The sequence below is a fragment of the Salvia splendens genome, chromosome 4 (assembly GCF_004379255.2).
Source record: "Salvia splendens isolate huo1 chromosome 4, SspV2, whole genome shotgun sequence".
Classification (NCBI taxonomy): domain Eukaryota; kingdom Viridiplantae; phylum Streptophyta; class Magnoliopsida; order Lamiales; family Lamiaceae; genus Salvia; species Salvia splendens.
Genome location: NC_056035.1, coordinates 16004071 through 16026969, shown reverse-complemented (window position 1 = coordinate 16026969; position 22899 = coordinate 16004071). Strand labels below are relative to the sequence as shown.

The 22899-nt window shown below is 44.4% G+C and overlaps 1 protein-coding gene across 1 annotated transcript; it reads right to left on the bottom strand.

Annotated features, from left to right (window-relative positions):
- Positions 1 to 2574: 2574 nt before the first annotated feature.
- Positions 2575 to 21420, bottom strand: LOC121800185 (ras-related protein RABA3-like). The gene is made up of 3 exons (XM_042199776.1): positions 21257 to 21420; positions 21033 to 21159; positions 2575 to 3079 (listed from the first exon to the last, which is right to left on the bottom strand). Exons 1-3 carry the CDS (start codon positions 21418 to 21420, stop codon positions 2768 to 2770), a joined length of 603 nt encoding a protein of 200 aa, XP_042055710.1. The 3' UTR covers positions 2575 to 2767.
- Between the last annotated feature and the right edge of the window lie 1479 nt (positions 21421 to 22899).

The following is a 22899-nucleotide window of genomic DNA, read 5'->3' as shown; positions in this document are numbered from 1 at the left end:
ATCCTTCTATTGAGGATCTAACAGAACCAGTTGTCACTACCGCCGAGCAGGTCTCGCCACCAGAGTCATCTCATCCGCCCCCAGATCCTCCTTAAATGATATCCGAGGTAATTCTTGATCCCGATGAAAATACAGTTTCCCCTAACCACCATATGAGTACAGATGTTCCCGAGGAGGATAACACGGTTGATAGTGACACTGGGAGGTACATTCTTCCTAATTGAACTACAAGAGGAGTCCCACCAAAATGGTACTCTCCTAAAAAGATTGGGAAGAAGAGCAGATACAGAGTAGCGAACTTCGTACAAGGGAATCTGGCCAAGATGGCCAGAGCATTTGAAGCCGCATTGTATGAAAAAGAAGAAATTCCACAATCGGCGGAGGAAGCAATGAAACATAAGCATTGGAGGGATGCTATGTTCACGGAGATGGGGGCACTGATGAGGAACAATACTTGGGTGAAAGGCAAGCTGCCCGAAGGGGTGAAAACTGTTGGGTGTAGATGGGTGTTCACGATAAAGAGAAGGCCAGATGGCACGGTGGAAAGATATAAGGCCAGACTTGTGGCGAAGGGATACACCCAGACCTATGGAATCGATTATGACGAGATGTTTTCGCCTGTGGCAAAAATCAACACCGTCAGAGTCTTGTTCTCAATTGCAGCCAACAAGGATTGGCCACTTCACCAATTTGATGTAACCAATGCCTTTCTACATGGGGAGCTACCAAAGCCAGTTTTCATGGAACCTCCACCTGGATCTGCTGATGAGTTCCAAACGGGAGAGGTATGTCAACTGAAGAAGACGTTGTACGGGTTGAAACAATCTCCAAGGGCGTGGTTTGGACGGTTCACAGAGGTGATGAAAAAGTATAGGTACAAACAGAGCAATTCAGACCACACACTGTTTATCAAGAAAAGAGATGGCAAGATCACGTGTCTGATCATTTATGTGGATGATATGATTATCACCGGAGATGATACTGAAGAAATGACGGAGCTCAGAAGAAACTTGTTTAGTGAGTTTGAGATGAAGGATCTAGGACCACTAAAATACTTCTTGGGGATAGAAGTGTTGAGGTCCAAGAAAGGGATATTCATCAATCAGAGGAAGTACATACTCGACCTTTTAGCTGAAATCGGGATGCTGGACTGTAAACCTGCAGATACTCCGATGGTTCAGAACCACGGGCTACAAATGAAGAAAGAGGCGAAGCTTGCTGACAGGGGAAGATATCAAAGGTTAGTCGGGAAATTGATATACTTATCTCACACTAGGCCGGATATTGCCTATGCAGTGGGAGTAGTAAGTCAGTTTATGCATGCACCTCAAGAAGAGCATTGGGAGGCAGCTGTAAGGATTGTTAAGTACTTAAAGGGAACAGTTGACCATGGACTTCTGTTCGAGAAACATGGACACTTGGAGATAAATGGGTTTACTGATGCGGATTGGGCTGGAAACCCAAATGATAGGAGATCAACCGTGGGGTACTTTACCTTCGTCGGAGGGAATCTTGTGACATGGAGGAGCAAGAAGCAGAAAGTGGTAGCACTATCTAGCGCGGAAGCAGAGTTTCGCGGAATAAAGAGTGGGTTGACAGAACTACTATGGCTAAGGAGACTTATGAGGGAGTTAAGTCTTCACTCGTCTCAGACGTGCAAGTTATTTTGTGACAACAAGGCGGCCATTAGCATATCTGAAAACCCAGTCCAGCATGATCGAACAAAACATGTAGAAGTAGACCGGCATTTCATAAAGGAGAATATCGAGGCAAGAATAGTTGAGATACCATTTGTCAAGTCCGAGGATCAGCTAGCAGATATTTTGACCAAGGCGGTGAATTCAAATCAGTTTCGAGAAGTATTGTGCAAGTTGAGTATTGGGAATCCCGTTACTTAACTTGAGGGGGAGTGTTGGAGAAGATCGCACCATATCAGGAGAAAGATATGTGCAAATTATCTTGTTACCATCTTTATGAGATATGCAATATTTGTAATTATGTTAATTAGGTTTACCTTGTAGAGCAATCCCTACTCCTATATATTGGTACTCCATGTACAATGTAAAGATGAGAAAATATACAGAGCTTAATTACCGATCCTGATATCAGTATAAGTTCTTGAGCTGTCTCATTCTTATAATAATGATTTTGAGTTTAGGCAATGCCGTCGCAAACGTTGGCATTATAAATTAGACAGGAAATGAATGCTTAATCAGGTTACATGCAAGTTGTCTCAAGCGATAAATGCACGAGTAAGTAAATGGCTGTTCAATACCATTATTGTATCATATGCTTATCTATGATTGACCCATGCTTCCATATGCACGAGCAAATACCTCACTATTTATCTCATTAATTAATCTATGTATAAAATACTTCAACCTAAATTCAAGTTTGCTTGTTTGTAACGCAACATTAAGCCATTAATATTTATTGAGTTAATTATCTATCGAATCATAAGCTTTGAGGAAATTTTAATCCATCGTAAAATTTAAATTTATTCGTAATTATTTTTTATTTCTCATCGTATTGCTGAGAAATAAAATAAACGATGATGTATGTTTATTAAAAAAAGTTTAGTTAACAAACATCAACAATAAGCCTATGGATATTTTTTATCAACAGATATGATTATCATCAGCCACATGAAGCCGTAGGGATTTGAGTGGCAAATTTCCACCGACAGCGATGGCAGTTAGCCCCATGCCGATAATATTTGAAAACATAGCAAAAGTAGCACATGGTGTAGTATATTGAGAAACACAAGTCAGCAAGAACAGGTAGACAAGTTCTTCATCTCACTAACTTCAGACTGAGCGGCTTCAATCTTCAACCCTGACAACAGCCCCCCATTGGGCTTCACCAAATTGCTGCTATCCAAGGCCTTCTTAGAAACCACATCATAGATTTCCTGGAGCAGCGTCAGGAACGCAGGCTCCACATTCTCCCCGCTGAGAGCCGAGGTCTCGAAGAAGAAGAGATTTTGGGTCTCCGCGAACTCCACAGCTCTGGAGTCGACGAGATCAGCCTTGTTACCTATCAACATGATGACAATGGAGGCGTCGGCGTGAGCCCTGAGCTCTGTCAAATCTCCCAAAATTGAAGGACACAATTAGAGGAGAAAGATATGTAATTGATATAGAATTAATGTGTATTACATTGTCCTAGAATAGGTTGATCTCTTACTTAAAATACATTGTAATTCACTCCTACATAAGGAGGTAAACCGAGACATACATATATCTAAAAAGAAATGCAATACTCTTCTCCCAAAAGCTTCTAATATGTATCACCTGTTCAAGTCTCTCGATTACCATCGTTAAGATGGTATCAGAGCAGGTTCGGGACTCAGAACAGAAACATTACCGTCCCGGGCATACCTTTCCCGACCTTTCCTATAATCCCTGCAAAACCACCAAAAATGTCAGAATTTGACAAAACCAAAACCGAACCCATAGAAAACTTCCAACTATCCAATATGACTTCAAACACAGATCTTGCTGCACAATTTGCAGAATTTGTGAAATGGCAAAACAGCCAACAATCGAAGCCATCAAACCAAAACAAACCAAGCCGAATCTCCCCTAAACCAGAGTTGTTTGGGGAATTCCACCTACAATCCAGGGTAAAGGGAGACAATTGCTCCATCTGGTCAAATCTGATGGAGCGGGCTATCGGAGGAAAGGGCTTAGCATCTCACATCGATGGAGCTCTCGGCCCTTCCCCAACCGACAACCTCGCTCACCAAAAGATGAAGAGGGCGAGGCAGACCCGGAATGGAGGTCGAAACAACGGAGACCGAGGAGGCAGAAGAGCAGCGGTAACCGTCGCTCAAGACCGTGCCACCAACACCAAAATTCCGGTGGGTGGCAACAGCGGCGACATCACCAATGACGGCGGTGGAGAAACCAGGACCGAGGGAAGGTCCAAAATCGGCTCAGCCTCCATAGCACGGACCTGGACCAAAGGTAAATTGTCTCTAATTGGGGACGTTACCGGCGGTAATGGAGGCGACGTTGCACCCAGGGACGCGAGGGTTCCCACAAGAGCGACGAGGGAGACAGCTATGGTTTCAATTACCAGCCATATATCCCCCCAACTCTCCAGAACTCCAAACCCACCCCTCAAGACTCCAATATACCAAACCCGACCCCAGCCAAAAACTTTCTCTCAATTTTCACCCGAAATTAACCAAGTACTCCAAAATAACCCCCCGACCCAAACTTACCTATCAATTGCCACCCCAAAATTCCCGAAAATCACAGTTTCACCCCCACCGAATGAAAAATAAAAAAACACCCCCCAAACTTCCTAAAAAATCCAAACTGACTCCCCACTTGCAAAAACTTTGCAAATTGCACCCTCTACATCTGTTTCAGGCCCAAAAGACCCTCAATGGTTTTTCGGCCCAACCATATTCTGCCGGAACTCCTTTGATGCCTTAGCCTGTTCCTCTACATTTGTTTCTGGCTCAAAAGACCCTCAATGGATTTTTGACTGTGGGGCAACAGACACGATATCGTTTGAAGCCTCTGATTTTGTTTCCATAGCCAAATCAACAAAATCCTATGTCCAAACTGCCAGTGGGGACCTAGCACAAGTTATGGGGGCAGGCACAATCAATATCTCGCTGACTCTATGCCTCTCGAATTGTCTTTTTGTTCCGTTTTTATCACATAAACTGTTATCAATAAGTCACGTGACTAGAGAACTGAACTGCAAATTACTGATGCAACCTCGCTTCTGCATGTTACAGGATATCAAGACGGGGACGATAGTTGGGCGTGGCACGGAGCGAGACGGACTGTACTATGTGGGCGAGATAGCCCAACAGAGTGCTGCAATGATGCTGACTCCCGGACCGACAGACAGACAGGCTTGGCTTTGGCAACGTCGGTTAGGGCACCCATCTTGGGGTACTTTCGACTTCTTTTTCCTAAATTAGCTAGAACCTTGAACTCCTTTCATTGTGATACTTGTGTGTTGGCTAAGAACCACATACATTCCTTCAAATTGAACAACAAGAGAGTAAAATCCCCGTTTGCTTTAGTACATTCGGATGTTTGGGGTTCCGCTCCTATCCCGGGGGGACAAGGTTTTCGTTATTTTGTGCTTTTGATTGATGACTACTCCCGCATGACTTGGATCTATTTCTTGAAAAATAAACATGACGTGTTTGATAGGTTCGTAGATTTCTATAATCTTATTCAAACTCAGTTTCAACATTCCATCCAGATCCTTAGATTAGACAATGGGGGGGAATTTGTCAACAATAAAATGCAAGAGTTTTTTAGGAATAAGGGATTAGTACATCAAACCTTGTGTGCGTACAATTCAGAACAAAACGGGGTAGCCGAAAGGAAAAACAGGTATATACTCGAAATTACCCGAGCTCTCTTAATTGAATCTAAAGTACCGAAGTCTTTTTGGCCAGAAGCTGTAGCAACCGTTGTGTACCTCCTAAATCGTCTACGTCTACCTACTGGCATTCTCAACTTCAAAACTCCCTTAGATATTTTTTCCCAACACTTCGACATCCCATCATCTCTATCCCTAGAACCTAAAGTTTTCGGATGCTCGGTCTTTGTCCACATTCCTAAACACGAGCGGTCCAAATTTGATCACTGAGCTCTCAAATGTGTTTTCCTAGGCTATGGGAAAAATCAAAAAGGTTACAGATGATATGACCCTAAGACTCGTAGGATACACACCACAATGAATTGTGATTTTGTGGAAGGGGAATACTTCTATGCCCAATCTAGTAGTCAGGGGGAGACACAAACTTCAGCCAATAGCCCGAATAATGACCTCCTAGATTGGCTACCAGATACTCTAAACAACCAATTAGGGGGAGAGCCACCAGGGGAACTACAAATAGGGGGAGAGCCACCAAGGGAACTACAAACATGGGGAGAGTCACAGCCAAGTCCTGTCACAGACGTTGGTCCACCTGAGGAAGTTAGCAACACCGCCGGGCCGTCACCTCCGGTAATACAGAACGCCGAACAAAGTGACACTGACCAACCTTCAACCCCGCCTTCGATACCTGAGGTAAACAGTTCAGTTTTTGATAATATACCTCCGGACAGCTGATAAGGCTAATTTCATGCATAGGTCTAGGGGAAAAATTCGTGAATTTACAGGGTCTAACACTTGTTTTAAGCCAGGTGTGTAGAAGGAATCCGCCAGGTCCAGGAAGGGAAGGCGTTAATCACACGCCCGAGGAAACTGGCGGATAAGTGAACAATGTGCGAAAAATTGCTTGACGGAGGAAACCTCGGAGTTGAAGGGTAGAATAGAGATTTCTACGAAGACTCTAGAAGGTTATGTCCGCATCTATAAAAGGGAGAAGCATGCACGCTGGAGGGATCTTCTCGGTTGGAGACCTCGTTAACAGCCTGTAGCTTAGTTCACTTTTCACACATTTGGGTTCTTTTCGTGGGGAGATTCAGGGTGACGCACTTTGGGTTCACATCTAGCTTTTTCACGTTTTCGATTGGGTTATAACACCGTCCTTCTGTGGGGCGAAGAAACAATTTAATTTCCGCTTTCGTACTTTGCTGATTTCGACGTGCTTCGTTGTTCGAAGCTCGGACCTCTGGTTGTTTTTATCATTTATTCCGTATTTTATGCGAGTTTTATTTTCAGTTATGTCGATGATGTTGATTTCTGGTTTTGCTGCTATGATCTTCTGGAATTTGAGTTAGTTTACTTGTTTTGGATGCGTTTCATAATTGTTTTCTGAATTTATGCAGGTTGTGGTTGGATCTGGGTGATCGGAGTCTGTTTGTTGATGAATCGGAGAGTTGAGTTCGCTGGTGTTGTGGAGATGTTTGTGATTGTTTGAATTCGGAGTTGATCGGGACAGATCTGTGAAAACCGGAGTTATAGAGTCGATTTTGTCGGTTGTTGGGTTCGGATCACTTGGATCCGGAGTGGATTAAGCATCCGACGTGAATCTGAGCAAGATTGATTAAATTTCATGCGTAGTGTACGTGTTTTCATTTCATTTCGTCTAGTTTACGCAGATCTGATGTATTTCCGGTTCATGGTAAGTTTCCAGCATCCAAATCTTTATATTCTGTTCGAATCCAGATATATGCTCTTCTTTCTCCATTTGAGTGCTTGAATTGGTTAGGAAATTTCATGTCGTTGTTAGTTGGAGCATAAGTTTGTTATTTGCAGCTTTGGCCGTACTTACTATATTTGGAGTCATGGTCCCCGCCATTTTATTTTATCTGTCTAGTCTTAATTAGTTAGGCGTTTACTCAATCTAGGAAGTAAAATGTGTCTCTCAGTATTGAAGTCTGATTCTATTTTCCTTTCCGTGTCCTAGGTCTAGCATTTACATTTCGTGCCTAAGTCTAGAGGTAGTTAAAATTCTCAACCCTTTTGCGTGGCAGCAGCCGCTTGTTTCCAGAGTTTCTAAGCACTACTTCACGAATCCATCTTCGTGGGATCAACCCCGCTTCTCTATACTAATTTATAGTATTTGGGTTGTGGGATTTATTTTTGAAGGGGAGTCGAGTGTGTCCAACGACAAAAACACTGTTGTTCTCTTGAGTTCCTGGACCTGGTAATCCGGTGGATTTAAGGAGTGTGGTGTCTTGACCGAGCATTTGCTTTAGTTTTCTCTGTGCACACTTGACTTACTTACTATCACTGCTTACAGAGCAAAAAACCCGGCCTTCAAATGGCGCCGTTGCCGGAGATGGATGGCGTGCTTTGTGTTAGTGTTCAGAGCCTGTGGTGTAAATAGTTTTGATTTATTTTCTCTCTCTTTTATTTGTAGTTTATGAGCAGAGGCTCAAGATCTACCTAGGAGCAACTCATCTGGGTGGAAACACGACCAGTTTAACTGGCGGGTTAATGATACAGTCTCTACTGTGACCACCAGATCAGGGTTCACCACGGGAGATCCGTTTCCGAGTGAATTTACTAGCGACGAATCTTGGACGTCGTCAGGACGCGAAGATCCAGAGTCACCACCCGAATCAGAAACAGAGTCAGAAACAGGGGAAGCAGAGGAAGTAGTCATGGCGCAAGTAGTAGATCCAGATCTAGAGATCGGTTCGCTCACTGCCCATTTAGATGGAGAACCAGCTCAAGCAATAGTGATGAATCCACGCCAGAGGACTATTGAGATCAAGACAAATGTACTCGGCATCTTGCCAACGTTCTCTGGGCGTAGGAATGAGTGTCCGTATGAGTTCCTAAATGAATTCAGTAAGTTGTGTGGTATTCAGAAGAGGCCGAATGATGCAACAGAGGAGGATTATCGCCTACGTACAATTCCATTTACCTTGAAGGGGGAAGCTAATACGTGGTTATTGAGGTTGCCCCCAGATTCTATCCGCACATGGAGGGACTTCAAGTTGGAATTCTTAGATTATTTTTTTCCATCCAACAAGACGAATGCACTGAAAAAAGAAATACTAGAGTGTAAGCAGGATTACGATGAATCACTGAGTCAGTATTGATCGAGATTCAAGGGGTTGTTGGATGCATGCCCGAACCACCGAATGATAGAGGCAGAGACCTACTCTCTGTTTTACGAAGGGGCAACTCCTGAGTCAAAGGACTTAATGAATTCCTCGAGTGGAGAGAATTTCACAAGAAAAAGAGGAAGTGAGGCAAGAGAAATCCTGGGGAAGTTGATCGACGCTAAAAAAGCATACGATAACCCTAGGAATGCAGTGAGGAGAGGATCTGTGCATGCTGTAAGAGAGCAAGAAGATGACAAAGTAGAAGCAATAATTGATAGGCTGGAGAAAGCTCTTTTGAACGCGATTGAAAAGACGATTCCACTCGCTTCACAAGGGAAAGAGAAATCTCCTGGTCCGGGAGATAATCAAATTCAGCAATATTACGGGACCCAGGAATGAGATTATCAGGCCCAGGTCAATGCAATGGGAAGTTGGAATCCCGATGGGAGCTGGAATCCAGGGAGACAGAGAGATGCGCCCTGGAGAAACCATCCAAATTTCAGATGGACTGACAATGAGCAGAATCAGCCGGCACCACAACAAAGTCAGCAATTTGCACCTCAGCCCAAACGACAAGGTAACTGGTCAGGAAGGAATCAAGAGGGGCGGGGCAGCTGGATCAATCGGAACCAAGGAGACCACTCGAGCTTGGGAAACAGAAATCAGAACAGTCAAGGGAACTCTTATGTACCACCGCACCAAAGGAATTTTCAGAACAATTACCAGGGTCAAGGAAATCAATACAACAACTCTTCAGGAGGTCAAGGAAACGCTCGTCAGGGTCAAGTGAGTGGACCGACTCTGAGCATAGGGCCAGGGCCCAGTCAGCCATCGAAATCACCAAAGAGTATCGATGATATGGTGCACGATCTCATCAGTTCTCACCAGCATATGCAAAACAACCTGCAATCGAACAATGACATAGTGCACAAGCTTCAAGATGCTCAACAGGAGCAAAAGGCAGCAATGGATATGCTGGCCAAGCAGTTATCCTAGATAGCCACTTCTTTGAGTGATATGAGGGGAAATGAAGGGAAGATTCCCGCCTCCGTAAGGCCACCGGATAGAGCGAATATAAGTCAGATTACCTTGAGATTCGGGAAAGGATATGATGGGCCAGTGGTAAGAACGAAAGAAGCGACAAGCCTCAAGGATGACCTTAAGACATGGGATTTGGAGAAACCCTTGCCTAGGTCAGCTGAGCCTTTTTTCCTCGATCCAGAGCCAGAGTTGGAGAACAAGGCAGTAAGGGAGTAAACTGGAGAATTCTTAGCTGAAAGCTCTACAGGAGCAGGGAAGCGACTGAAGCCTTTCCCAAGCCGGGGGGAAGCCAAGAAGAAGAAGGAAGAACCGGTGGACTTCATGGATATTTTTGGAAAATTGGAGATTAATCTTCCATTTTTACAGGCCTTGAAATTGCCGGTGTTTAGCAAGTTCATCAAGGAATTTATAGCTGGGAAGGCTAGACCCAGTGGGAAAATTTTGATAGGCGAGAACGTCTCTGCAGTGATTCAAAAGCGGAGGATGCCTTCGAAATGCAATGATCCAGGTATGTTTACCTTACCCATCTCTATTGGTGATGTAAAAATCGAGCATGCTATGTGCGATTTAGGTGCATCCATAAATGTGTTACCACTGTCTATATACAAGAAGTTAGTAGGGGTAGGCATGGTGGACACGAAAGTTGTGATCCAATTGGCAGACAGGTCATGCATTTGTCCTGAAGGAGTGCTTGAGAATGTAATAGTAAAGGTACATGACTTCTTGTACCCAGCTGATTTCCATGTGATTAGAATGAGTGATAATGAATCTGCAGAGTCTGGCGGAGTACTTTTAGGGAGACCCTTCCTGCGTACCGCCAAGACTATCATTGATGTTTTTGATGGTACCATCTGTCTTGATTATAATGGGGAGAAATATACATTCAGCATAGATGAGGCAATGAAAAACCCTCTTGACGTCGAAAATTTGCATGCTATAGATGTTATTAACCCTTTGGTCCAGGAATACCTTGAGACAGAATTAATGCGGGAACAGATCGAGAATTCCGAGATGAGTCATGCCATTGATAGAGAAGTAGCTAGTTGGTGTCAAGCAATGAACACGAGTGAGTTATCAGATGATGAGCTAGCTGAAGCGATTCTGGAATTCTGTGCGAACCCGAAGCTAGCTAGATCAAGGAAGGCACCTTATGTGGCGAGCATGGACAGTTCTACTGAGTCTAAGAAGGGAATCGCAATAGAGTCGACAGAGAAAAATCCCTTACCCCAGGAAAAAGATGTCCCCAAGAAAGAATTGAAAACGCTTCCACCTGGGCTCAAGTATGCGTATCTGGAGGAGAATGAAAATTTCCCGGTAATTATTAACAGCAGCTTGACCGAGGGACAAGAAGAGAAATTGCTGAATGTGATCCGGGGACACAAGAAGGCTATTGGGTGGACACTCTCTGACTTGGTTGGAATCAGTCCAGATATATGCATGCATCACATTCGTCTAGAAGAAGGAGCAAAAGCCTGCAGGGACCCGCAACGCAAGTTGAATCCGAACATGAGGGAAGAAGTGCTAAAGGAAGTATTGAAGCTGCTATCCCTAGGAATCATATATTCCATACCAGACAGTGAATGGGTTAGTCCAGTACATATGGTACCAAAGAAGTCAGGAATACAGGTGGTTAAGAATGATAAAAATGAGTTGGTCCCCACTCGACTTGTTACTGGGTGGAGGATGTGTATTGACTGCCGGAAGCTGAACGAGGCTACTAAGAAGGATCACTTCCCGTTACCTTTCATTGACCAGATGTTGGAGAGGTTGGCGGGCAAGCAATATTTATGCTTCCTGGATGGATATAGTGGGTATTTTCAAATCTATGTGGATCCCGAGGACCAGGAGAAGACAACTTTCACGTGTCCGTTTGGAACGTATGCTTATAGACGGATGCCGTTTGGTCTATGCAATGCGCCAGGCACCTTTCAGCGGTGTATGATGAGTATCTTCTCGGATCTCCTGGAGGATTGCATCGAGATTTTTATGGATGACTTCACTGTGTACGGGAATTCATTTGACTCGTGTTTGGCAAGTTTGGATGTAGTGCTGAGGAGGTGTCAGGAGAAGCACTTGGTTTTGAATTTCGAGAAATGCCACTTTATGGTCCCCGAGGGAATTGTCCTAGGGCATGTGGTATCGGAAAGAGGCATACAGGTAGATCAAGCAAAAATCGATGTTATCTCAAAACTGCCTTTCCCGACGAATCAGAAAGAGGTGAGAGGATTCCTAGGGCATGCAGGATTTTATAGGAGGTTTTTATAAAGGATTTTGCGAGAATTGCTCAACCACTCACTCACTTATTGCATAACGATGTGGAGTTTGTTTTCGATGAGGAATGCAAAAAAGCTTTTCAGTTGTTGAAGGATAGGTTAGTTTCTGCTCCCATTATTAGAGCGCCCGACTGGAATCTACCCTTTGAGATCATGTGCGACGCAAGCGACTACGCCGTGGGAGCGGTGCTAGGTCAAAGAGTTGATGGGAAAAGCTACGTGATTTTTTATGCATCCAAGACACTGAATCAAGCTCAGAAGAATTATGACACCACTGAAAAGGAGATGCTGGCTGTTGTAATCTCATTCAAGAAGTTTCGCCCGTACTTGCTGGGGTCGAAGGTGATCGTTTTCACAGACAACGCGGCTATTAAGTACCTGCTGGCAAAGAAGGAGTCCAAACCAAGATTAATCCGTTGGGTGTTACTTTTACAAGAATTTGATTAGGAGGTCAAGGATAAGAAAAGAACTGAGAACAAGGTGGCTGACCACTTGAGTCGTATTTTGTAAGGGGAGACCGAGGAAGCAATTCCAGATGCATTCCCCGAGGAACATCTGTACTATTTAGGAGAACTTCCTAGACCCGTCAATTGGGAAAAGATCATGGCGTTAACAGATCCAGGAGATTCTGAGAGAGGAAAATGTCGTCTAAACGATGAGCCATGGTTTGCAGACTTGGCAAACTACTTGGTCACTGGAGAGGTGCCCAGTTCGCAGGAAATTTCCCGGCCCAGAGGATGAAGCTCAAAAGCGAGGCCAATTATTATTTCTGGGACGACCCGTATTTGTGGAAAATGGGAGCTGACCAAGTGATTAGAAGATGCATACCAGAATGGGAACAAATGGATGTGCTGAACCATTGCCATGCCCTAGCTTGTGGAGGTCACTTTGGACCTAGGAAGACTGCAAGGAAGGTGTTAGATAGTGGTTTTTACTAGCCTACATTGCATAAGGATGCTTTCGAGTTTTGTCAGAACTGTGAGAGGTGTCAACAGACAGGGGGATTATCCAGGAGGGACAAAATGCCACAAGTTCCAGTAATTGTGTGTGAGATCTTCGATGTCTGGGGAATGGATTTCATGGGTCCATTTCCGTCTTCATACGGGAACGCATACATACTTGTGGCAGTTGATTATGTTTCAAAGTGGATAGAGGCCAAGGCGACCACATCGTGTGAAGCCAAAGAAGTAGCGAAATTTCTTAGAGCTAACATCTTTAACAGGTACGGAGTGCCCAGAGCTATAATATCTGATAATGGGACGCATTTCCGTAACCGGACTATTGAAGCTCTAATGAGAAAGTACGGAGTTCACCATCGCCTTTCCACACCATATCATCCTCAATCAAATGGGCAAGCTGAAATATCAAACAGGGAAATCAAAGCGATTCTGGAAAAGACGGTTAATCCGTCAAGGAAGGACTGGAGTAAGAGACTTGATGACGCACTATGGGCATACAGAACAGCATATAAAACGCCCATTGGAATGTCTCCTTACAGGTTAGTATTCGACAAGATGTGTCACTTGCCGGTGGGAATTGAGCATAGGGCGTACTGGGCAGTCAATAAGATTAATATGACTCCTCAAGCCTGTGAGGGAGAGAGGAAACTGCAGCTCCAGGAGTTGGAAGAATTGAGGCTTGAGTCTTACGAATCAGCGATGTGGTACAAAGAAAAGACCAAGCTTTGGCATGATAAGAATCTCCGGACCAAGGAACTGCAAGTTGGGCAGAAAGTTCTCATGTTCCAATCCCGGCTCAAGTTAATGCCTGGTAAGCTGAAGTCCAAATGGACTGGACCATACACTATTGTGAGTCTTCGTGCAAATGGAGCAGTAGAGATCCAGGGAAGTGCTTCAAACTCAACTCCTTTTCTTGTCAACGGTCATCGTGTGAAGGTATTTAGGGATAACTCGGAGCTGTGTGTAGTGGACGAAATGCCACTACGCGCACTCCCTGATATCGCCTGATCGGTCTAGGAAGTGAGTGTTCTTAAGGATTTCCTAGGTCCAGTATCCAAGAAGTTTTACCATGACCTGACCTAGGAATCGTGAGAACACTTGAACACAATTTGTAAATATTTAATTGTTTTCCTTAAATCAAGAAAACCCAAACAAATCAGAAAAAATATAATCTTCCAAAAATATTTTCGAAATACCAGACTCCTTGGGAATGTTTTTGATATTGTCATATCCTAGACCTGGGGGGTCTGGCGTTTCATTTTTTTTAGTTTGATTCTTTTTTTTATGTGTAGTTCTGCAGAGAGTATCTACTGGGCAGGGAGTTGAGGAGCAAAACATTGGAGGGAATTGGAACCGGTTCGGATTTCAAAAAAAACTACAGGGGCACCTTTATGAGGAGACGTACGGTCGCTAGCGTCATGCCTGCAAAACCGTCCTCGTCCATACCCATCAGCTAATAACCATGTGTTGTTTTTTATTTTTCATTACTCACTCTCTCTCTACATTCGAAAATCCCCAAAATTTCTCTTTAGGTTTTCTTTCTCTAACCCTAATCGAGAAAATTCCGTCCGAGTTTCTGTGAAAATTTTGCAGCATTCTTCATGGACAACAAACTGGGTGCCGGAAGTACTTCAGGACCCGCCGATTCTAATACGGTGGCGTTCATGGCTGACTTCCTACAAAAATTTGGGGGGCCAGAAAAGGCGATGGAGGCATTTTCTATGTTCGCGGCTGTGATGGGAAAATCTGTACCGGCCGTTTCAACATCTGCCGTACCACCCCCACCTGAAACTTCAGGGGTTTCAACATCCCAACCGGAAGCCGTCGCAGAACCTTAGCAGGGCTCAACTTTGACTCCGAAGAAGAACAAGAGGTGGAGCTCAACTTTGAGCCAAAAGAAATCTGGATTACTAAAGAGCTGCTGAACGAGATGAGGAAGTTCGCAGACCCAAAATGCACAGCAATATACACGGAGAATAGTGGTTTAGGAAAGGTTGCTATGTCCGGGAAGATATATGACTCGGCAGAACTAAAGGAGATCTCGAGCAACGATGAATTTTGGGGATATATAGAGGCAATCGGCTTTGACTGGTTGCTAAAGCATAGCACCCTTGAGGTTTCGATAGACATGGCCTGGGAATTTTTCTCAACTTTTCGGTTTAAATCTACCACCGACTTGGATGCCGATTCCATTAACTTCCGGCTCTTCACCGAAGAACATGTGATGAGCATCCGTGAGTGGACCTTACGGATGGGTCTGCTGACGCGTACAGAAGATGACGAAGGATTATGGAACGAGAGAATGGTCGGCCCACCAAAGTTCACGCCAGGTTACAAAGCGCAGAGCGCATGGGAGTTCTTGACCCACCCGAGGGTGGGTCAATTTAAAACTAGTTTTTCGAAGGCCCACCATATCGAGAACAGGATCCTGAGGTTCGCCCAAACCTTCATTAGCTATAATCTGATGGGCACAGCTAACAACGCATTGACGACTCCCGACTTATACTTTACCTGGTGCATGGCCACGAGTGTATGTGTCCACTTTGGCTACTGGTTAGCCCAAGCCTGCCACCAAGTAACTGCCAACCCTTCCCGGCATCTATACACATGCCATCTTCTCGGAGCTTATCTACAGCGGAATGTGATCATGAAGATCCACAAGTCCTGCCGAGAAGTGAAGATGTGTCTACTCCCAGAGGTTTTCAACATGGATTACTTCTTCAACAAGGGACTGCTAATCACGCACGGGAGGGATGTCTGTTTTTATGAAGTTGGTAAGTCGGAAGTACAGATCAAACAGGAGCAAGAGGTGGCGGGGGTGACAGAAATTCCTGATGTGGATGCAGCCAGAGAGTCAGTCGTGGAAGTGGAAGTGATGAGGAAGGAAGTCGGTTGGATGAGATCTGAAATTCGAAAGGTGAGGGAAGAGATCGTGGCCCTACGGGGTAAAGGGAAGGACAGTGTTGGGGCTGAGGGAGTCCGGAAAGAAGTTGTTGGAGTAAGAACGGAGATCGACGAAATGAAAATGGAAGTCAGGAAGGTTAGGGAGGAAATGGTGGCCCTCAAGGGGCGCATTTCTGATCTGGTGGAGACATCATCCAGATGTACTGAGAGGATGATGGAAGGTGTCGCATTAATAATGACGATGATGAAGTGGTTGCGTGAGAAATTTCCGGACGCACCAAAGTCACTTCCTGGATCCAGTGGCGGAACCACGGCGCTAAGTCCAGGAAGTTTATCTATCCAGAAGCCGCTGCAAGTCACCAAGCCTCTGACCATCCTGTCTTCTGCTAGACCCGTGACTTTAAAGAAGACCGTACCCAGACAGACAGAAGAGAGGACAGAGAAGCCGGAATCGCCGGCAAGAAAGAAGGCTAAAGTGACCCAACAGGCCGTGCCGCCCAAGTCTGGCTTCCAAGGGGGCCAGACCCCGAATTAATTCCCCCCAACCCAAGTAACTTTTACTTTTCATCTTTTATTGCTTTCTGTTTTTGTTTTTCTGTGCCAGTATGCTTGTTCTGTACTTATGTGTTGCAATTTCCCACACTTAGCCCATTCTTTGGTCTAAGTATGAGAAGGGGTTGTGCCGTTTTTGCATGTTTGGTTTTAGTTGTTGAACTTTCTCCCACTTAGCCCGGTGTATGGTCTAAGTGTGAGAAGTTTGTTTTGTTTTTAGCATGTTGTTTGTTCCTTTTGTGGTCTGTTTTGTGTTGTTCATACTTCCCTGTTTCCCCCCTTCACTAGGATAGCTTGGGGACAAGCTTGAGTGAAGTGGGAGGGGGAGGGAATAGGTGCAGTATGTAAATAAGAGTCTTAGAGTCTTCTGTTTTTTTTTTTTTGCGTGTTGCATGAGCTAGTGGATACAATAAGGCAAAAATTCCCTTAGTAAGAGCAATTGAAGAAAGGATACACGTCAACTTTGATGCCTTTTTCCTTAATAAACCAAAAGCGGTTTGGATGAAGTGAGGACGATAGAGGATGCTTTAGATAACCTAGCTGTGCAGCCCTACTATAAAAGTGAGTTATAAGCCTAAACACTTTGAGGTAACATGTAAAAAATGGGCAGCCACTTGATGCTTAGGGAGAAGAGTCTAACGGAGGAAAAAAAGAGTTTCTGGAGGTATAAGCTGGACGAAGTCCAGGAAAAGGAGGTATAAGCTGGACGAAGTCCAGGGAAAAAAAAGGGAAAAAAATAAAAATTACCTGACCTAGGAAAAAAAAGAGATGATAGAAAGGAGAAACTCTCGTAACCCAACGCATCAGTGGTATAACTTTAACTTTGGAGCGTTTTGGTCCTAACATCCCTGGTGAGGAATGAGCGATCGAGCGAACCTAACCGCTAGGAAATCCATAGGCTTCTTGACAAACTGACGGACCATTTAGGTCGACGAAGGAAGAGGGAGGATTTGAAGACTGTAGACAATCAGAGAGAACTTAAGCTTGTGGGGACCGTTGCCTAAAAGTTGAAACTAGTGCATGCTTATTTGTTGTGTGTTGTGTTCTTTGTGTGTTATTTTTCTTTTCTGAATCTGTAGTTGTCTAGGTCTAGGAGTCTGTTTTTGTGTTAGTGTCTTGTATATAGAGTCGTTCTTGGGAACCGTGCATTGAAATTCGCCTTATTTCTTTTTTCTTGTCTTTCATACTTGAGGACAAGCATGGTTTAAGTGTGAGCAGTTTGATAAGGCTAATTTCATGCATAGGTCTAGGGGAAAAATTCATGAATTTACAGGGTCTAACACTTGTTTTAAGCCAGGTGTGTAGACGGAATCCGCCAGGTCCAGGAAGGGAAGGCGGTAATCACACGCCCGAGGAAACTGGCGGATAAGTGAACAATGTGCGAAAAATTGCTTGACGGAGGAAACCTCAGAGTTGAAGGGTAGAATAGAGATTTCTACGAAGACTCTAGAAGGTTATGTCCGCATCTATAAAAGGGAGAAGCATGCATGCTGGAGGGATCTTCTCGGTTGGAGACCTCGCTAACAGCCTGTAGCTTAGTTCACTTTTCACACACTTGGGTTCTTTTCGTGGGGAGATTCAGGGTGACGCACTTTGGGTTCACATCTAGCTTTTTCACGTTTTCGATTGGGTTGTAACACCGTCCTTCTGTGGGGCGAATAAACAATTTAATTTCCGATTTCGTACTTTGCTGATTACACCGAGCTTTGTTGTTCGAAGCTCGGACCTCTGGTTGTTTTTACCATTTATTCCGTATTTTATGCGAGTTTTATTTTCAGTTATGTCGATGATGTTGATTTCTGGTTTTGCTGCTATGATCTTCTGGAATTTGAGTAAGTTTACTTGTTTTGGATGCGTTTCGCAATTGTTTTCTGAATTTATGCAGGTTGTGGTTGGATTTGGGTGATCGGAGTCTGTTTGTTGATGAATCGGAGAGTTGAGTTCGCTGGTGTTGTGGAGATGTTTGTGATTGTTTGAATTCGGAGTTGATCGGGACAGATCTGTGAAAACCGGAGTTATAGAGTCGATTTTGTCGGTTGTTGGGTTCGGATCGCTTGGATCCGGAGTGGATTAAGCATCCTACGTGAATCTGAGCAAGATTGATTAAATTTCATGCCTAGTGTACGTGTTTTCATTTCATTTCGTCTAGTTTACGCAGATCTGATGTATTTTCGGTTCATGGTAAGTTTCCAGCATCCAAATCTTTATATTCTGTTCGAATCCAGATATATGCTCTTCTTTCTCCATTTGCGTGCTTGAATTGGTTAGGAAATTTCATGTCGTTGTTAGTTGGAGCATAAGTTTGTTATTTGCAGCTTTGGCCGTACTTACTATATTTGGAGTCATGGTCCCCGCCGTTTTATTTTCTCTGTCTAGTCTTAATTAGTTAGGCGTTTACTCAATCTAGGAAGTAAAATGTGTCTCTCAGTATTGAAGTATGATTCTATTTTCCTTTCCGTGTCCTAGGTCTAGCATTTACATTTCGTGCCTAAGTCTAGAGGTAGTTAAAATTCTCAACCCTTTTGCGTGGCAGCAGCCGCTTGTTTCTAGAGTCTCTAAGCACTACTTCACGAATCCATCTTCGTGGGATCGACCCTGCTTCTCTATACTAATTTATAGTATTCGGGTTGAGGGATTTATTTTTGAAGGGGAGTCGAGTGTGTCCAACGACAAAAACATTGTTGTTCTCTTGAGTTCCTGGACCTGGTGATCCGGTGGATTTAAGGAGCGTGGTGTCTTGACCGAGCACTTGCTTTAGTTTTCTCTGTGCACACTTGACTTACTTACTATCACTGCTTACAGAGCAAAAAACCCGGCCTTCAACAGCACTAACTTTCATAGGGGCAATGGAGAGGAGTGTGGAACAAGTGGACAAAATGTCGATTCAATAGACCCATACGAGTTACCTCCAAGAAGAACAAGAGGAGTGCCTCCTCGAAGGTACTCACCAGACTGGAAAGGGAGAAAGGCCAAATACGCAGTCTCCAACATTGCGCAAAGTCACCTATCAGAAATGGCACGAGCCTTCGAAACTGCTCTATATGATGAAGAAGACATTCCGCAAACATTTGAGAAGGCAAGTAAACATAAGCACTGGAGGGAAGCCATGAAGAAGGAGATAGACGCCTTAGTAAAAAATGGTACATGGGAGAAATGTACATTGCCAACAGGAAAGAAGCCAGTTGGATGTCAGTGGATATTCCCCATAAAAAGGAGGGCAGATGGTTCAATCGAGAGATACAAGGCGAGACTTGTGGCTAAAGGATACACCCAAGTATATGGAGTGGATTATGAAGAGACATTCTCCCCAGTGGCAAAGATGGAGACTGTGCGGACACTATTATCTATAGCAGCTTGCAAAGACTGGAATCTACACCAGTTCGATGTGACTAACGCATTCCTCCATGGAGAACTAGAAGAGAACAAGGAAGTATACATGGAAGTCCCACAAGGTTTTTCTGGGGAATTCGGAGAAGGAGAAGTTTGCCGGTTACGGAAAACCTTGTACGGTTTGAAACAGTCTCCACGGGTCTGGTTTGGCAGGTTTTGCCAAGCTATGTTCAAGCACGGATTTCAACAAAGCCAGTCCGATCACACACTCTTCACAAAAAGAAGAGACAACAAGGTAATTTGCCTGCTTATCTACGTTGATGATATGATTATCACAGGAGATGACGTAGAGGAGATCCAGAGGTTGAAGGAGAATCTGTTCAAAGAATTCGCGATGAAAGATCTAGGAGCACTGAAATACTTCTTGGGGATAGAAGTGTTGCGATCCAAACACGGAATATTCCTAAGGCAGAAAAAGTATGTTCTAGATCTATTGGCTGAAACAGGTCTCCTTGAATGTAAGCTCGCAGACACTCCAATGGTTCCTAACCATGGTTTGAAGATAGAGGAAGGAGCAGAGCTCGCAGACAGAGAAAGGTACCAACGGCTTGTCGGAAAACTCATCTATCTCTCACACACCAGACCCGACATTGCATACGCCGTGGGTATTGTAAGTCAGTTCATGCACCTACCTCAAGCTAATCACATGGAAGCTGCATTGAGGATCGTGCGTTATTTAAAAGGAACTATAGGATATGGGGTTTTCCTAGCAAAGAGAGAATACTTGGAGATTGATGGATACACCGATGCCGACTGGGCAAGCAACCCGGTGGATAGAAAATCTACGGGAGGCTACTTTACTTTCATAGGGGCAAACTTGGTGACATGGAGAAGTAAGAAACAAAAGGTTGTAGCACTGTCTAGTGCTGAAGCTGAGTTCCGTGGAATGAAGAGTGGACTCATGGAAATCCTTTAGCTAAGGAGGTTGCTCACAGAAATTGGGTTTCCACCTACTCGAAAGAGTCAGTTGTTTTGTGACAACAAGGCCGCCATAAGCATCTAAGAAAACCCAGTGCAACACGACAGAACAAAGCACGTGGAAGTGGATCGGCACTTCATCAAAGAAAAACTAGACGGCGGTGTTATCGAGTTTCCGTTGTCCGTTCTGAAGAACAACTCGCGGACATACTCACCAAAGCAGTTCTGCCAAAAGTCTTCAAGGAAACGTTGGCCAAGTTAAGCATTGGAGATACCATTGCTCAACTTGAGGGGCAGTGTCAAATCTCCCAAAATTGAAGGACACAATTAGAGGAGAAAGATATGTAATTGATATAGAACTAATGTGTATTACATTGTCCTAGAATAGGTTGATCTCTTACCTAAAATACATTGTAATTCACTCATACATGAGGAGGTAGAACCGAGACATACATATATCAAAAAAGAAATGCAATACTCTTCTCCCAAAAGCTTCTAATATGTATCACTTGTTCAAGTCTCTCGATTTCGTCCGCCCATCTCGTCACGTGGTCGAAGCTCTGCCGCTTCGTCACGTCGTACACCAGCATTGCCCCCAGGGCTCCCCTGTAGTACGCGCTCGTCACAGCTCTATACCTGACTTAATTAATTGCCACCAAAATACAACAATTATTACTACGATTTTACAATGAGAGAAAGAGTAAAGCATTTTTAGTTGTTTGCAATTACAGACCTCTCCTGGCCGGCGGTGTCCCAGATCTGAGCCTTGACGAGTTTAGAGCTGATGGAGATGGTTCGGTTCTGAAATTCGACGCCGATGGCGGACTTGGAGTCGCCGATCACCACCACTTTAAACACGTACGCTATCTTCTCCTCCTCGCTCATCTCTTGATTCATTTTTCGACTTCAAAATTGGTAGACACGGAGAGAGAATCAGAGAAAGAGAGGAAGAGGGAACAATTACAAGTGGTTGTATTGTCTGGTAAAGTAAAGACGGTTAAGTTAAATAAATAAGGCGGAAAATAAATAGGCTAGGCTATGGCTGACCTATTACTTGTCCAGTTGCTTGTCCTGATGATATAGCAGGAGGATTTTTAGTACTGCTGATGTGATAGGAGGAGTTTGTGGCTAGGCTATAGCTAGGCTATGGCTGAGCTATTTCTATTGGAGATGAGCGATGAGCGAGGAGTTGTGTTAAGATCAACTTTTGTACTTTTAATTTTTCAATTCTTTTTCTTTCAGCATTATTTTTATTTATGTACATCTGGACTAGTTGGATATATTTAAATTAAAGTTTTTTTTCATGATTAAGCTCTCTAACATAAAAATATTTACATCTGCAGACTGCAGCCATTAACCAATGATGTTGACGTGGATTCAATTTCTTAGAGCATTCACAATAGGAATAGGAAATGGACAAGCAATAGTCCAGCCATAACCGAACCACAAACTCCTCTGCCACATCATCAATACTAAAATCCCCCCTGCCAAATCATCAGGACAAGCAATAGCCCAGCCATAGTCTAGCCACATCATCAGCACAAAAAACAAATAATTAACAATCACACAAAATACGGAATTAAATTTATGACACGTATACGGGAAAATTCAATAATAATATTAAAATTTAAAAAAGTACATTAATTAAAAAAAATTACATTACTTTAAAAAAAGCCTCATAATCCATGCACGAGCCCCCCCGCCTCCGCCTCTGCCTCACTCCTCGCCGTCGGCGCCGTTGTCGCCGCTATCCGGGACCCCCAAATCTGCGGCATCTGAGCCCGCACCAGAGCCCCCACCTGTGCCGCGGCGGGATTCAAATCCTCTCGCATACTCACGAGCACCTCGTGAAAAAAACTCTTCTCCTCGGGGTTAGTTGCATTCTTCCATTGATCTATGACCTTGATCATCTGAGCCCGCGCTTGTTGACGCGCCAAGAAGACGAGGTCGGCTGTCGAGCTGCCAACAGAGGGGATGCCGACTGGACCTCCTGGGACCTCTGGCGAGCCCGTTGCGCCCGCCTTTGACCAACCGGGCGAGTGCGGCGAGTAAACGCGGGAGGGGACGGGGTCTCCTGAGCATCTTCGGGGAGGTCGTGGGAACCGCCGCTGCTGCCGCCGGCGTAATCACCAGAATAGTTCAAGCGCTGCTTCTTCGACCAGCCAGCATCGACACCTGCCCGAAACTTCTCGGAGTCCATTAGCACCTCATAGCAGTTCCAGTAGGTGAACTCCTTGTAAAGCCCGGGCAAGGGGAACTCTTTCTCCGCCATCCTCCTCCAGTCCTTGTCAGTTTGGCCACTGGACTTCATTCGGAGGGCGTTGGTGTACAGGCTCGAAAATCGGGAGACCCCAGACCGGATTCGGTCCCACCTCT